Source organism: Xiphophorus hellerii, chromosome 12 (genome assembly GCF_003331165.1).
Source record: "Xiphophorus hellerii strain 12219 chromosome 12, Xiphophorus_hellerii-4.1, whole genome shotgun sequence".
In the NCBI taxonomy this organism is placed as follows: domain Eukaryota; kingdom Metazoa; phylum Chordata; class Actinopteri; order Cyprinodontiformes; family Poeciliidae; genus Xiphophorus; species Xiphophorus hellerii.
The window spans coordinates 11,682,812-11,701,351 of record NC_045683.1 but is presented as its reverse complement, the minus strand read 5'-3'; the positions used below and the strand labels follow the sequence as shown (position 1 = coordinate 11,701,351).

At 37.8% G+C, this 18,540-nt stretch overlaps 1 protein-coding gene across 1 annotated transcript in view; it reads right to left on the bottom strand.

The window, feature by feature from the left end:
• Positions 1-18,540, bottom strand: part of fbxl17 (F-box and leucine-rich repeat protein 17) — a 255,864-nt gene that overhangs the window by 172,901 nt on the left and 64,423 nt on the right. The window contains exon 7 of the mRNA XM_032578944.1: positions 8,628-8,735. Within this exon, the coding sequence (XP_032434835.1) occupies positions 8,628-8,735 (108 nt within the window). The remainder of the gene's footprint in view (positions 1-8,627; positions 8,736-18,540) is intronic.

The window sequence follows — 18,540 nt, the reverse complement described above, 5'->3', positions numbered from 1 at the left end:
CCCCACCCTCCAGAGGTCAAAAAACCTCTCTGTCTCTGTCTGTCTCTGGGTTAAAAGTCTTACAGCCAAATGAATTATTCTTCAATTACTCTTGCATGAGACACACATCATCCTTAGGCTCTCCACTCCTCATTATATTCATAAATCCCCCAATCTCCTCCATACAGCAGTCAAGAAAATTATTATTACAATTGAGACTCATTTGGCGACCTCCACAACCCCATTACCTTTCTTTCTTCAAATCCCCTCTGCCGCCTTCTCTCCCCGTCGCCCCCACTCCACCACATCTGAGACACAACATGCGTGTCCCCATACATTCGTACGCGGGGTAAGATGTGAGCACAAACATACACACAACACACATATTTCTTGGTTTGTGTTGGGGGTTATCAGTTTGACACAGGGCACTGTGATTATGTATTTTCTGTGCTTCATTCAGGGGGCTGAGGAGATAAGGGACCAGCAGACTGCAGCAAAGCCAGACACCGATTTCCCAACGTGGGGTGGAAGCAGAAGAGGGGTGTTAGTAAAGGTGGCAACTTCACTGTTCATGGCAACTAAAAACAGAAAACACCCGCTAAGCTTCTTTCACATTTTGTCAACCACAAACTTTTAATGTACTACAATTTTATTTCACAAACAAAGTAATGAATATTTGTGAAGTAGATTCTTTTGTTTTCTTTTTAAGTTGTAAGTCATCTAGAAATCGCAGCCTTCTCCAACATTATCACACACTGCATGGTTTAATAATATTAAACAGCCCTACTGGGCACAATTCATCCTTCTTAATCCAATACTTTATAAAACCAGTTAGATACGATGGTAAACATTAGCAAGCAGAATTTTGTTTTACTTTGTGTAATTCTAACAGATAAATATGCTTTCATTACCCATATAGCTGTGGCTGTATGTTCAATTCAGTTCAGTAATATGCTTTTATTAAATTAAATTAAATGTCGTAGTTTATATCATCCACGTATCTTTGAGGAGTTGTTGTGGATGATGATGCTGTGAGCAGGTAGGATCTTGGGTAGCAGTCAGTCTTGCAACCAATGTGAAGCTGTCTCTGACTGAAGTCTTTTGCTGTATGACACTCGTATGTCAACTCAGACAATTTTCCAAAGTAGCATATCCTGGATGACATCATCAGTTGTTGGCAAGCCCTGCTAATCACAGCTGGGAAAAGAGACATTGGAGCTGGATATATGATCCTCGACAATTACGATCAATGGAAGAGATGGTTTCAACTTCCTCCTCTCTCTACTCTTTCGTTCTGATCTGCATCCATGAAGCCTCCTTTTCGACTTCTTCAGGATGTGGGGTCAAAGATCAGGTGTTGTTTGAGCTTTTAGATGCTCACAGCTGCTTCAGTTGTAAAAATAAAAATATTTTATTGGCACATGTCCGAAAGTGAAAAAGTAAAAGCAAAAATCCCATCAGCACAGCCTCCAAAACCAGAGGAAATAGTTATCCAAACATGCAATGCCTCAAAGAAAATTATGAACAAAAGCATAACAAATGGACAAGTCAGAACTAACTCCAAAATGCTGCAAATGTGATTTTTCAGACTTTTATTTGTAACTTTCTTTTCGCTTTGCAATGATGCATTATTTTCTGTTGGTTAATCATATAAAATAATAAAATATGTACAAATCTGTAGTTAAATGACAAAACATGGAAAATTTTAGGAAGTATAAATAGTTTCTTTTTAGAGACAGTATGTGGTTTTCATTGGTTCGGAGCCAAATTTGAGCTTTGAATGTTCTGAACCAAGCACTGCACATTATACTGTACATGGAAAAATAGAGCATATGATTTTAGTTATGAAATTAAATATCTTAGCTGTCATGAACCAGACTGTTTTATATGCTCATAAACACACAAAGAGAGAATGAAGTATTAGCCGTGGTCCAATTCTGTCAAATTCGTAGCGCATTAATCAAAAGGTCCCAACTTTTCTCCCCAGAAGAACAACAAAACCACTGAAGCAGCACGGCTGAATTAATCTACAAGGCCCCAAATTAAGACCAGAAACATCCAAGCTCTGCACATCACAGAGACAACACACAGCTATTACAGTGTCCAAATATACCTCGTTTCATCTCTGACGCATTTTTCAACAGTCTCCCCATTTGTTATAACTTTGGCTCCCGTTCCGAGGGTGGGAACTTTCGCACAGACAGCAAAACCCCTTCAGCGGCCCAAAGTGTCTAAGGGCAGTGATAGGCTGATGTATGAGGAGGGGCATTATGGGTAGGCATGACAAGAGAAGACTAGGCCATCGGTGGGACATCTAAAGCTGGAGGAATGAAGGCTCTCTGGCACAGAGAGCAGTTCTCAAACACTGGTGCTGTGATAGAGCCGACCTTGGGCTTAATCACCAGCAGAAGAAAAGAGCAGCTTGACAGGAAGATGGAGAGACAGAAGGAGAGAGAGCATGAGTGTAAGAGAGAGAAACACACAAACACACACACCCACACACAAAAATATAACACACACAAGCCACATGAGTATAAGGGAAAGAGATTAATATAGAAAACAGAATAAAAAATACTGCACAAAAAAGACAAACAGGTTGCAATGCTTATAAAAGTTACATCATAACTCTCAGGGTGTTCCTCGTCTTTTCGAAGCTGCAGACTGAAGGCAGCTGCAGAATGAGATTAACAAAGCTGGTAATATACTGCCTATAGATATAAATCAAATACTTTACACACAGATCTGAACAGCAGGCTGTGGAAAGACTTGAACCTTATATGCAACACCTACATATAACTAAATAAAAATTTACTGTACTGTTCTTCCACCTGTCTATATAGTACACTGTGTTCAGGTGTAATATTACACAGCTGTACACACTAATCAGTTTCAAAGTTTTTACTAAAAAATAAAAAAAGCTAAGAAGGTAAAACAGATGAAGGAGGCTTAAAGGAAACTTTAATATCCATGAATGCATATCCACTGTTCAGTAACAGGCAAAGCAAAAACCTCTAAATGGTGCATCAAACAAAAAGGGTTGAGGAAGTAGTTAATGCCAAAGAGGTCTGCTAATGGCTAGAAAGAGCAATACAGGCCCAATCATGCCAGCACAGGAACAGGACCTAAGTACAGTAGAGCAAATATAAACCGGGGTCAACAATGTCAGGAAGGCCAAGATGTAGGCTGGGTAAAAATGCCACTGAGACAGTCCAACACAAAACTGGTTGAAAGACATTCATAGAATTATATGAGAGACCATATCCATAACATGACTGAGAAACAGAAAACCTGTGCTAGGTTTAAACTGGTGGTCCCACAGTAGGAGACACCACCAAGAGTGGTAGAGGATGATGAGGATGTGGAACTTCCAGATCCAGACTGACAAATTTGTGATGGCTAGGAGAGCAGAAGTGATAGACACTGTGACAGGTTTCTGTTCCAAGCAACAGAAACCTCAAGAAGTTTAACTACCAGAAGCTTGGAAAAAGAAACACAAGAGCTCAAAGAGGAAACAATGACTCTGTGGAAAGCCAAGACTTCAGTGGTGCCAGTGGTCATCAATGCACCTTTCAGTCACATCATACTTATATCTTAAAGAAACAGGTAATCAATGATTACCAATTAATATGTTCTAGACACTCTAATAACTTAAATGACAAAAAGTAACTGATGGGGTGCCAAGTGCTTCAGTGGTGGATCAGGCACACCACATAGGGAGACTACAATCTTCCACGTACAGTACAGACCAAATGTTTGGACACACTTTCTCATTGAATTCAATGAGAAGGTGTGTCCAAACTTTTGGTCTGTACTGTAGGTCCCGGGTTAAACTCTCTGCCCTTTTTTCATATATAAATACCAATGAATAAAGGCCACCACTAGTTCTATGTAACCATAGAAAAGGAAATAATTACCAAAAACTACAGCAAATGTTTGGGGTGTCAGTAATTGTGGCACTGGGCATATGCTGATATTTTTATTTCTAACATTGTGCAACAATTTCTTCTATTTATTTCAGTATGAGATCCTGCTACTGCAATAAAAGTTACATTTATCTGAAGGCTTATTTCTCCACATTTTTAGTGTGGTAGCCACTGTAAACACTTGTACTGTATATTATAGTATACATATTTCTCAAATTACCTGCTGAGACCTAGCGCCAAATCACTAAAGCTTCCAGGACACCCACAAAGCCCCCCTTCAAGATGTTTTCCATCAATAACACAGCCTTGGGAAATAACAGACCTCATCAATAAAAATGTTATTTATGTCGAAAGCTCAGAGCCAACACTGAGCTTCAATCTAAAACCCAACCGTAAATAAAAATTTACAGTAAGATCCTGGTGGCCACAAACACTTGCCCTTAAAATCACCAGTTTCTCTTATCTCGTGTTGAGGTGTTTAATTAATAAGTAGTATGGGAAGTGTTTATTTGCTGGACAAAGAGAAAACATTGTTTTGTCTTTTAGTTACTAAGCAGAAGATGATTTATCCACACAAACATTGAGTTGTGATCCTCATCAGAGACAGAGGAGACTGTAAAACAGACAGCATAACCCTGCAGACTGCATCGAACGTGTCACAACATGTCGCCAATTTCTACCTCCAGCTCTTTCTATTTAGAAAATACAATTGTAATTGATTTCTTCATATCCTGACTCGGGACAAATCAATGTACGAAAAACAAGGCGTTACAGGAGAGAATAAATAATAGTAGATGGTTTCCTCCATCTTTTTTTTTATTATTCAGAAGTAGAAATTGAGCAAGTTGGGAAGATTATCAGAGAGAATGTGATCAGCCAAAAGAAGTAGGGAGGGAGAGCACAATAATCGAACAAGAGAGGAGTGCCGCAGTCCTGGAACCACACGGAGGTCCGTGGAGTCATCAGAAATGCAACGATTTCTAAAAGCAAGAATATGATTTTTAAATTGACAGATGATGGGACCAGGTGGGAATCAATGAGAGGAGGAATCAACTCTCAAACAAGATAATTGCTGTCAGATATTATAGAGAGATGGAAAAAGGAGGAGGTAAAATGACTGAGATGTAGGCAGAGAGATGGATAACAGAAAGAAAAGTGATTACAACAGAAGACTGAACTTATGAACTTATCATCTGCTTACATTTTAAATGCCTTCTGGAAAAATAATAGATAGCTTGTCTCAATGGATTCAACCTAAAAGCAATGCGTCTGGGGTCCCTTTAGCAGAAAAGAAATTAAGAAATAAACTAAATTGACTGTTGTTAGAAAAGACAGATCCATTTGGAAAATGCTATGAAGGGATGAACTCGTTATATTGTCATTTCAGGATAATAATGAAACAAATATTAAACTGTTTGGGAAAACTACATAAAACTTTAAATATTTCAATAAAAGTTTGATGAAAGTGGAAATGTGGTTACTGTATACAAAAACAGAAATACGTAAATATCATAAGGCCAGTTATTTACTTTGGAACGTCTTCCAAATAAAATCTTTTCCCTTTAAGAGAAAAACTCACTTGTTAAATATTGACAGCTACTCTTCGTAGCTTAGCATTTTCTGTCTTTATCTTCTTTGTCATTTAAAGCTAACATTCTCAAAAAAGATCTACACACGTGCAAATCGCCCCTCTTTGCTTCTCCTAGTCAAAAAATAATGGCGTAAGGCAATGATCCTCAAAGTCTAGACTCAAATCTGAATCCTGACCAAACAGTAAATCGCCTGAGGCTCAACAGAAAATCGTGTAAATGAGACCTGAACACAGTTCAGCACGCTGCTGAAACACTCGTCATTAATAACTGTGATGTCCGAAGCCAAATGTTTTGTTTATGAAACCGTAGGCCTACTCTTTCTGTAAGATTCGTCTGAAAACTGTCCACTGGGACAGCAGGGAAAATACATTAGCAGACTTATCAACTAGTATATCAAAACAGAGGAAAAAAAACAAGGTAGAGTTAGCCTAATACCTAGTCTAGTCATTTTTTAGCTATGTGAAGAGAGTGACAGTTATTATAAAATAAAATAATTAATCTCAGCGTGTTTTGGGTGAACTATTAGAAGTTTAGATTAGACCATATGTTGGAGGAAAGACAATAATCTTTGGGAGGCACTAATATTAATCAATGTGAAAAAATAAAAATAAAAACACTCTAAAACCCAGAACATCATTTTTTTGTGAGCAAGTAAGGTAGAACACAATCGAACAACCTCTGCCTTACATGTAATAATGATGAAATGCAGTGATTTTTTTAAATTTATATCTGGGAACATTCAGTTTCACAAAAAAAATAAATGGTTATTCTAAATGTAAATTTTTTAAGTACAACATACTTTAAAGTAATAGATATTTATTTATCAAGAGCTGTGTGACAGCTCTATTAAATCCCAATGAATACAGTTTATTCTTCTTTAAAATGCTTAACATTTAAGAAATAACCAGATGATGAGATGCTGTAATGTTAAAGTATTGAATTCTGACAATTAAAAACCGAATGTGATAGAAAAAATATAAATCCGATTAAAAAGTTAAACTAATTTAGACAACTTGATTAATTCAGACATTGCCATTTTTCAGGCTGCTGAAGATCTGAGCAATAAACAAATTTGATAATTTATTGAGGAACAGATAATTATGATAGCAATAATAAAAGTAGGCTTTATAAGTCAGTAAGAAAAATGTGGAGTATTAACAGCACAAGGGCCACGAGTATTTAAACATTTTTACAACACAGAAAAGAAATTGAGTGTTAAGAGTGCATTATTTTATGCTTCTACTTAAACTTAATTGTCCTGAAAATGCAAAAAGATTACATATATTTGCGTATTGTTAGTTGAGTAAATAAAATAATTTACATGTAAGCTACAATTTCCCACAATGTTAAAGGGAATTTTGTGTTTAGTTTATGACCATTTTTATAAATGTCTTTCATTACTTTTTAATAATGTTCATGTGAATTGTTCTTTCAAGTTGTATTGAAACAGATTTGATTTTAGAAAGTGAAATTTTATCATATATTGTGATAGCAATCGAAGCTGTTCCAATAGAGGAAAACAATATTGTAATATTTCATTTATTCATATGGCCAATATCCACTGCTATGCCTTAAATTTCTCTGGATATATGCAATAAGTTTTAACCTTACTTGTTTTAAAGTTGTGTCTTGTTGTACTCTAAGTGTAATTTACATTGTTAATTTTTTGTGCAAGATACCCATTTAATTTTTGGAGACATCAAATGTATTGGAATTAACTAATGGAAAATGTTTAATTAGACATTTCCAAAAATATTATGAAAAAAGAATAGATTATGGTCACAAACAAATTACTATATTAAAATTCCCTGCTTCTGAACAGCAGAAATTTTCTAGAATAATTTCAAAGACAAACCAGACAACTTCTTATTTGTCTTATACGTCCTCTGGGTATTTTGCACATACTGTAAATAAAAGTCTGGACAGTAATGGGATTTTAGGAAGTTCAAGGTCAGTGCATCTGGTAGGAACAAACAGAACTGAAAATACGTTAAGTCCAAACGAACAATATGATCCACTAAGCTTGTGGCTCTGAATGCTGAAAAAATCTATAAATATTAGCAGAATTATGAACTTCTTCTTCTGAACTCCTAAATGTTCACCTTGGTTAATACTTCCATAAATAATAATGAGTGTGCTCGTCTGTAGGCGTGGGTGTGTGTTTGTGTGCGTAAAGGTGCCTGCGTCCACCTCCACGTATGCTAATGCTGTTATGACTGGCTGGCTTCATTACTGTCTGTCTACAACACCATGGCCAAGGTCAGCAGAGGCTGCAGAGATGATAGGGGCCAAAACTATGAGCACAAATTAATCTGCTGTTTAATCTAATAATGCAGCGCGGCATCGGGTGCCTCAGTCCTATTAACACAACTGTAATTGCATTTGAGGAGAAACGAGAGCATGCAGGTCCACTGAGGTGTGTGCACGCTCAAGTGTACACGCAAGTACATCAAACACAAATCGAATTGTATTACAGAAGGACACATGGGTGTGGACATAGCATACACAGATGCACTCTGTAGCTGCACGCACTCTAGACGGATGCCATGTTGGGAAAAGGAAATAATGACAAGGAAAACAAGGTGAGGGATTTTTCTGTGAATTTACTTCAAGCAATTATAACACGAACACATACATGTGTGTCCGCGTTTACATTATATGGCATGGAACGGCTTTAAGCACGGAGCACTGCTCATTAGCATGGTAATATCCAAACAGCGGGGTGTAGTCGCAACAGCGGCGCATTATTAGGATTCATCTCATTAAGCTTTCATGAGATTTAAAAGTTAACACAAAATAACTTGAAAACTAAGTCAGAGATAAAAACAGAGTGCGTGCCTGAATTCATTTCATAAAAGTTAAATATACCCCCTGGAGACAACCTGCAGCAACATCTAGGAGCTGGCCTGAAGTAAGCCGATTAGACAGCAAAAAACGAACTTTTGGCGACATTTACTGAAACAAGCAATTACAAAGAAACATAGGAGTTTATCTTTAACTAGGACAGCGGGAAGTATGTTATCTTCAACTTATAAGTAAACACACAAGTGGAGTTCCTAAGATACAGTAAATTATCCACTGATAATTTAATATTACTATGATAATCCAAGTGAAAAACTGGTTTGATACTCACCGCAGTGAGATGGATGACACCCTGAGAGGTTACAGGGCATCCCATGAAGCCGACAAACTGCAGCTCGGGACAGTGCTCTGCTACTGCCCGCACAGACTGATCAGTCACCTGGACAACAGGAAAGAAAAGAGGAAAAGGGAAAGAAAGGAAGAAAAACAGTTTAGACTTGTCTCAGTAGTAGGAAACACTTTAACTTTGGGTTACGTCTTCAAAGCACCGCATGGGTTCGAGTTCTTCACTGCATTTAGCTCGATAGAACTGACATATGACAGCAAAAATGGCAAATCCGTTGATTCTTCATAAACTATGGAGATAGAAACTGTAATAAAATATCATGTTATTTCGTTCAAGACTTTATATTACTCTCTAGTTCCAATGATTGTGGTTCTGAACCACGTTTGAACCAGTCCCATCTTCTGGTATGTGATGGATCATTATCTCTGATCAAACCAGAATAACTGAGCTACTGAGCCAGTGCAAGTAGATATTATTAATGTAATTCATATAAGCACATTTCATGACTTAAATATAGAAAGCTGGTTTAAGTCATCAGTTTAAAAGTGGGTATGAAACATCAATGCCCCTGATGATGAGTGAGAAACTGATGCAGGGTGGATACCAAATGACCGTTTTATATTAACATTATAAGGGACAGTATCATGTCCCTTATAATGTTTATGACTGTTTCTTTAGTGACTCAGTAATGATAACAGTTTTTCCTAGAAGTAAAAGAAGAGCAACTGATGTGGTTTAGAAGGCACAGCACGCAACAACTGAAAACACTCACCACCAAACATCGTCCTGTATTATGAAGGAGCAAAGAGCAGAAAGGAGGTCAAAGGGGTTGAGTGGCAACAGAAGTTTCTGTGCATGAGGGCAATAAATAGAAAAAACTTCCAGTGACACTTGCAAAACATGATCTTTTTATAAATTAAAGAAAGAGAGTGTCGTTTTTAAGTAACATTAACATTAATCTTGTTTTATTTATTGGGCAAATTGTTGTAATTCTGCATGTTTGATGAGCGAGTAACTAGTAGCTTCCCACCCACAGACTATTGCTGAAGCTAAATCGATTTTTACATTTTATTTGCCTCACACAAAGACACACACAAAGAGGGAGAAGGGAAAGATAAAAAGGAAGAAGTAAAAAGAAAAGCCAGCACGGACATTAGCTTATGATATTAGCTCTTTCCTCATCATTCACTCTCTGTAAACTAACGGCTAATAATGGATCGAAGATACATTAGAAAGCTGAACATTTTTACCAGCTTCTGGTGACTTTATTATGACAGACACTGATAGCTGTTTTTTGTTGGGTTCATCTTTGCTGATATAAAAGTTTCGAAAAGGAAGACAAAAAGATATTCTGCTAAGATGTCCCTAAAAAAAAAAATGTTTCATGCACATCACTTTCACATCAGATTAATTTCTTTAAGAGCTTTTCTAAAGAAAGATTATAAGATCACATTTACTTTTAAAGAGATCCTACATAAATATTTGGTTTCAGCTTTTTTCAAATAGCAGGAACCTCAAAATGAACAAACTAGTCCTTACTATTTGTCCATAATTCCTTTGTCTTCTTGGTTCTCCTGACTTCAAACCTTTAGATCTAAGCACTCCTTTTCTCTTTCTAATGTTTGCTCATTCTTCATTTTTCTTTCTTCCTGTATCACTGCCCACTACCCCCCTCCTGGACTACCTTAAAGGTTACTGAGTCGAGGCAGAGGAAGATGAAAAACCCTGGGAGACAGCAAGGGAGAGAGAAATCACAAAAAGAAAGAACAAGGTTTCCATTTATCTTTCACCAAGTCACAGGATGGCTTATCAGGGTAAAACACCTCCTATGAAGCTCAAAGCTTTGTTTCTCACCTTATCTGCAAGGAGCCAAAGTGCTTCCAAAGAGCAAAGTGCCTCATAAAGGAGTGTGAGTGCAAAGTATTATAAGAGACAGGTAGAATAGGTTGTGAGGTAATAATTGAAAACTGAACAAAGAGATCAGGACAGCATGGTGCACCTACAGATAAAAATCTAAACTTTAAATAAGTCCCAAAACAACATTCATTAAAATTTTAGCAAGCATATATTTCTTTTAAAAGTTGCTTAGCTGCAACAGTGTAAATAAGATGTGTACATATCTTCATTCAGTCCAGACTTATTACCATGAGGCTTATATTTCTTTTTGACTGGAAGTAATACACCAGCCTCAAACACTTGGAGGTCATCATTAAATTTAATTTAAATTGTACAAATACCAAAGGGAAGATGTAAAAAGCTAATATACAGTATATATATATATATATATATATATATATATATATATATACAGTATATATATACAGTATATACTGTATATATACTGTATATATATATACTGTATATATACAGTATATATACAGTATATACTGTATATATACAGTACAGACCAAACGTTTGGACACACCTTCTCATTGAATTCAATGAGAAAGTGTGTCCAAACTTTTGGTCTGTATTGAGTACAGACCAAAAGTTTGGACACACAGTTGTGTCCAAACCTTTGGTCTGTACTATATATACATATATATATATATATATATATATATATATATATATCTGCGGGTGTGTGTGTATAATTTATTTGTATTTGTTAACATTTTTGTTAGGCAAAGCCATGTAAAAAAAATATGCTAGTCAACTGAAAAATCTTTACTGGCATTACAGCAATTAAAGAGCTTTCCCAAGGTTTTTCTGTTTTGTAAGATAACTGTTCATGTGAGATATGGGATATGTGTAAATTTCCAGTTCCCAGTGCTTCAAGTTTCAACAAAATGCTGCTTTTTAAACAATCCATACCTAGATGAAACATGTTTTAGGACCCATCACACTGCCCATCACGACTTACTGCAGTCAGAAGAGATCTCTTGTTTTAAAACAATCACAATTGTGGAACTGGGCTTTCAGAGTAAGTTGGGAATCCAGGAATATACTGTTTTTTTTTTTTTTTTTTTTTTTTTTTTAAAACAACCTTGAGCTGAACAGCTGGCAGGTGAAGAAAGCTGGCCAGAGTTCTCCTAACATGGCTTCTGCCAAAAAACCATCAAGGAAAACATTTTCAGGTTGACTACCAACCAAATCGAAAAGACTGAACTCCAGTAAAATCAAAACCTTGTGTGAGGGAGGCAAAGGAATTAATACACACCGAACCTCCAGACTTTGTTTTACACTAGTGTTTGTGCTGCAGGAAAGTGGGTGCAGCTGAGTGTCTGGAAGCAGAAGAGAAAAGAAAAAAATAACAGAAAAAGAGCAAGTTAAACATCTAGAGTAACTCCCAGCAGGTGAGGAGGGAGACAGAGGAGAAAAAAGTAAAATCCCAGCAGAGCAGAACCGGCCAGGAGAGCATGTTCCATATCAAATTAAGTTTGTGCACGTGTCAGCGTCAGTGTGTACGTGAAAAAGGCCACATGGTTCTGTAACTAAGATTTGTCTCCAGCCCACAAACACAAAAATCCGTCCCAACTTTCAGTCTGCTTTACCCCCTCCTCCTTTTCTCTCTCTCCCTCTCTCTCAACCTTCCATGGACTTTGATTTAAAAACATGAAAAGAGTGATGGGATGGCTTTTGGAGAAGTGGCTAGCCAAGAGAGGCCTTACAGCCGTTTAGAAGGGATCTAGTTTAATGGTCTCTGGGTGAAGAAGGTAAGAAAAGCAGGGGGAAAAAAAATAACAGCGAGCTAGAATGGTGGAAATGCTGCAGTCATAAAGATAGTCTTTGTGTGTGTGCTTTAAAGAGCTGCGGGGTAATTGTTCAGAGTGCTGTGGTTGCGAAAAGAGTTGGTGCTTTACATGAGTGTGTGGTTTTTGTCTGGTTGGTCTGTTGTTCAAAACGCTGGGACAGCACCTCAGGGCCACTTCTCATCCAATAAGGGCGTTTAAGCTTGTCAATATGGTCCATCATACGGCTCGTTTGACTCCATCAAATGCAAAAGCAGGAGACGGGAACAAACCACAGATCTGCTTCAGTCCTCTATCACTTTATTTTATCGACAACAAATCTAAAACTACCAACAAACACAACAAAGTTTTCATATCTTACTTTAGTCTATTCATTCTATTTTCCGATTTTGAATATATGTGTTTGAGGGTAGACTAACCCAGTAGTTAAAGTTATTTATTTACTAGCGAAGCTGTATTCAAAGATTCCTGCCATCCTTCCAGCATTTATCTGCAAAAGCGGATTTTGAGGCTTCTCTGTTGGCCAGCCAGTGTTAGAACAGATTAAATGAGGCTCAACAGCTGCAGCTGATTGATTTTAATGGCCAAACCAAAGTGAATTTTTAGTCTGATATTATAACGATAATTTCATGAAAAAGCTGATGGTAAATTAGTCGACTGATGCTCCAGAGCTCAGTGTAATAAGTGGAAGCAGAAGATTTTCTACCTAATTGGCTTTCAACAGTTATCCTCAATTTAATTAAATAATAGTATCCTTTGATAGAAACATTATCATGCTAATATTAACGGATCGCAAAATCCTGTTCTAATAATATGAATTTATGATATCAGGTACACAACAGCTAAAAGGAAGACTAAAATAATCGATAAAAGCTACACAGTTGGAGGAAGAAAGGAAAAAAGCCCATGAAAAGGAAGACGAAGGGTAAGGGCTACACATGTGCAGCTTTGCAGCATATGAGAAATCCATCAGGAGCGTGCAGCACAGGAAAATCTGAACATTAAAATGTTGTGTAACAACAGTGTGCAAGAAAAGGGAAAGAGTGAACTGGAAATATTCAAATACTTATATTACTTTGACTACATGTGCAGCCATCATCTAAACCACAGGTGTCAAACTCCAGTCCTCGAGGGCCGCTGTCCTGCAGTTTTTAGATGTGCCACAGGTACAAAACTCTGGAATGAAATGGCTTAATTACCTCCTCCTTGTGTAGATCAGTTCTCCAGAGCCTTGCTAATGACCTAATTATTCTATTCAGGTGTGGTGCAGCAGAGGCACATGTAAAAGCTGCAGGATACCGGCCCTTGAGGACTGGAGTTTGACACCCCTGATCTAAACGATAATGGATCTCAGTATTTCACATAGGTATACAACCGACCACCATCAAAGCTACATTAGTCATGATTGTTTATAACTTTGGCTCCAAATGGAAACTACTTCCTCACGTCTAGTCTTCACTCTGTTATGAGTCTGGCTTCTGAGAGATTAATAAAAGCTAGCAGGCACTGCGTCCGGAAATATCAGAAATGGACATGGAAGTCATTTTAGTCTCTTGACCAGGAGCCTGCTAATGAGCCATTCATTTGATTCAGGTGTGTTTGAGGGATGCATTTAAAAGCTGCAGCACAGGAGCTCCTGAGGCTCCACAGGTTTCATTTGTCTCATTTATTGGGGGACTGTCTCCAGTTGTTTGTTTTTTTTGAACAACCTTGCAGCCCAATATCAAACAAGAGATAAACCAGTGTGGTATCACACATAATATTCAGGACCTCATATTAATCTTTGTCTAAAGGGTTTGCAGATAAAATAAATAGAAAAGCAGCCAATGGCCAAAGAAAACTTTGAAATCCTGAAGAACAATTAATCAAGACCACTGCAAGAGATTCCAAAGGAACCTGCATCTCTACATGACTTTTAGGTTAACTGATCTCTCCAAACTCCCCCTTTGGATTGATTCCGTGTGTGTGAATAGTAATGTGTGTTTCTGCGTTGCCCTGTAATGGACTGGTCTACTGTTGAGGGTGTACTCCAATTCTCGCCCAAAGGCCGCTGGAGGTAGGAATCAGCAACCCCATTTACTATTTTCTAGAGATAAAGTTGTTCAAACACAGTACAGAACAGCAATCAAAGGCAGGAGGACATGATTTCTTTATGAGTGCATTCTGTTTCTGAAGTGCAGTTGTGGACCTTTACAATGGTATCTATAAACAGGGACAACTGCAGGCCTGTGAGGTACAAATTGAAGCGGGATGATTTTCATCAAAGTTCTGTTCCTTCCACAGTAATCATCTTCTCCATAAATACTCTCAAGAGGGTGATACTGCAGTGGGCTCATCACAAACAGTCCTAAATGTACACTCATAAAGCCACCCGTGCACACCCCCACACACTAGAGTGTGTGTCTCTTTTTAAAGAGCTCAGATGGGCTGTATTGATACAGAGGACTGGTGATCTGGCAAAAATCTAAATGAATACCTATCATCCTTTGTAATATCCTGGAGACAAAAGCAACACGGAAAGCCGTAAAGTTTTACAACAGCAAAGGAGAGTCTCTTTACTGTGCTGATGAGCAGAAGCTCTTTGCTGAGTGCAGGAAGCTGCTACTACAGCAGATGCACATTTACATCCGCAAATAAAAATATGTGCATGGCTCTCCACATTCAGACGTGAAAGGAATTGAGCGGGGCGACAGACTTTTGCAGAGTGGACGCTGGGGCGCGAGTCCACCACTGAGTCTAGACAGATGTGAGATTCCTGCTTTCCAGCTATCCAGGGCAATGTTTTCCTTGGCTAAAGATGGGGACCAGACATATTTATGAGACATGATGAGACGAGAACACAGGATGCATCACAGTTAGAGGCAGAGAAGAAGAATGGGGCAGGAAGGAACAGAATGGAGAGAAAACGAAGAGGTATGAAGAGGAATGAGAGATTTGCAATCTTTTCATGTTAACATAACTTCACTTCAAGTCTTCATTGTACTGCACTTGCAAGCTAGGCTGCTTCTTTCATATCAGTAAAATCTGACTGAATATGCATGTGACAGACAGGCAGTCAGAAAAATGAGAAAGATGGAAAGGCGTAATGACAGGCCAAACAAGCATTGTGTGTGTGGGTGGGATCGGTGTTTGTGGGTGAACATGTGAGCACAAGAGCAATCCGATCTTATTAGAGCGGTGTCGGGATGAGGGGCCGTGATGAGAGTCTTGAATCGCCCCGTCTAATCAATCAGTCTAATTAAGCGAACTTCATGAACACAGGGCCAAGGTGAGAAAGGATCCGCCAGCACACAGATTAAAAATGATTACTGAAATCACTGCAACACATTCTATTACAATCCATCTTTATGCCTGTCCAGGAGATTTATTTAAGAAGTCGCTCCACTGGATGTTTCAGGTAATTCTAAGAAACAAATCAGAGGTGCTTTAGTTCAACAAGCCTATACAACATGTGCTCGAGTTCTTATTTTTTATATTTTAAACAATTTATTCTTAAATTTGCAATTACACACACAAGAAGTCTTGGAAATATTTGCTAAATTGTTTTAATATAGCCATGCTGGAGGGTTTTCCAGATAGAACATGTTGTTTAAGGTCATACCAGAGGCAACTCACAATTGCAGTCAAAGTCTGGACTTTAACTAGGCCATACCAAAAATTTTATTGCTTTGGTTTTCTAGCCATTCAAAGATGAACTCCCTGGTGTGTTGCAGTTTCCTGTTCTGTGTATTGTACTTGTGCCAAAGACAACAACCTGATACCTGATCATTCTCCTTGCCCATATTTAACATTGAATGATGAAAACTGCCCAGACCTGAAGCAGGTGAGGTCAGCAAGACTAATGTTGTTCTGGGCTTGCTTGAGATCTCCTGGAAGAGTCATCAGTGCACTCTTAGTAAAATAGACGGGGCGTAATATCCGGCTAGCCACTTCTGGGAAGGTTCCATGTTTTTTCAAGTGTGAACAATGGCCAGAACTGTGGCTCTGTGGTGTCTCAAAGCCTTTAAGAAAGACATTATAACTCTTTCCAGATGAGGTTTTGTTCCTCATCTGTTCTTGAATATTTTTTTTATCAGACCATGAAGTTGTGCTTTGTGAGGATTTTTAACCTACTTCATGCTGACAGACAGGTTCTAGTTAAGGAATTTCTTCATTCTGCAGGTCTGGTATTAATTAGGAATAAGTGATGCTAGTAAAATCATAGTTTTTGTTTTTAATCAAAGTTATTTTGTTAACGAAACAGGACATAATTTCTTCACAAAGGACTGTAGCGCTCTAGATAGTTTGAACGCTTGAGAAGATTCTGGGATATTTGAAAGAAAAGAAAAAGGGGATTTGACAACTTCCATGTATTCAAACGTTCATGAAAGTAGAGAATGGAGTATGCAGACAAGATAAATGTTACTAATTTCAGTGTTGATTTTTATTTTTCTCGAGACTACATTTTTTTTCTTTAAGAATAAATCCTACAAAGGGTGTAGCTGCAATCATCTGACTCCTCTAGTATTCAATATGCAAAGCTCTATACGATCTGAAGAAGATTTGCTCTAAAAATACACTACTCAAATATTATACTTTACAAACCAGTTTTGATTGTCTATTTCTACTTTCACATAAGCCTGCACAGGTGGCTTTTTTCCAGCAGCTCCTTTCCCTGCTCCCAGTTTTGGTAAGAAAGCCAAAGCAGGTCACAACAAAAAGAAAAGCAGTAGAGCATGCTTGTATGTGTTTGTGTGTTTATGCTGTCAAGTCCTCACTTCGAGCAGACCTTTAACCACCAGCAGGGGTGTTCATGTGTGTGGTGTTAGCACTGCATGCTGCTGGGCTACACAGGGCAGCAAGCGCCAGCAGCGACATAACAACCCTGCGACCGCCTGACTGACTACCCACGAAGCCACACTGCGGACAGTAAGCGTTTTGTATGAATAATCTAAAGGCTTCTATACTGGCCTGGAGATTTATTGGCACCCCTGGTAAAAAAAAACAAAAACTTAAAAAGTCTTAAAATATATCCGTCCATTTCTGAAAGACCAAAGTTATACACTGGAAAGTTTGAAAGATGTAGCCTTTCTTGCAAGTACATTTATTTTTTGGTGGAAACAATCCCACATAGATAAATAGACCAAACAAATGTAACTGATGAATACTTAACATAAACTTTACTTTTTTTATTTGATAAAAGAGTTTGATGGCTGTTTAGTTAAGTAATCTATGCATATCTGCTTCTTTTTCTACTATTTACATGCTAACTGATTCTTAGGGAGGTTATAAAAAAAAAACAGGGTACTGAGACTTTTACTGGAACTATGTGTTTTGGTCAAAGGAGACGAACAGAGCTTTCCTTGAAGGTTATTATCACCTAACAGTCGTCATGGGTCTTGCCTGAAACAAATGGCTCTTTTCTTCTAGAGCCAACTCAAAATAGCTTGACTTGACTCGTTCTAAGAGTTTTTCAACTCATGTGGTATCAGCACACTTTCTTCAGAAATTACAACGCTGAGAGTCCAAGAGTACTGAGACAGGCTGAAAACACAATGGTAAAAGACTGACTGTTGCCAAACAAGAGCAACTCCATTGCAATAATACAACTTACCATTTGTAAAAACTCACAATAGAAACTGAACGTATTGTAAGAACAATGCCAGGCTGAGCAGAATGTTTAGAATAGCTTCTGTGTCGTCCTTCGTTGCGTTGTGTTTGATCACGCTGCGCTACCCTTCGAAGTATGTCGACACCACCTGCTAGAGCTGTGATGAAACTGTCATGGAAAACCACCCAGACTGTCAAAATGCCATTAGATGCTTGCGGAAAAGGGCCAGAAGAATTAATTTGCATACTTGTTGATCATTGTTAGGATCTGTGATGCTGTTGAATTGTAAGACATTATGAACTTCTTGGATTAACTGGGTATTTAAAAAAAAAAAAAACTGTCAAAAATCTGCCAGAAAATTAAAAATAAGCTGTCATGAGATATTCCAGATATTTAATAATCCAAAACATAGGGGGCAGTTCATCTGAAAATGAATCTGTGGTCAGTCTGTATCCAATAATGTGTGTTTTTCTTTTCAGCCCCACATTGACAATGGCATAATAATCAATTTCAGCTTATTTCTGTTACTGGTCATCAGTTATATAGAAAAAATTACAAATAGAAAGACATAAATTGGAGAATGTGTTAGAAAATTAATAATTAATATTTCCTCCAT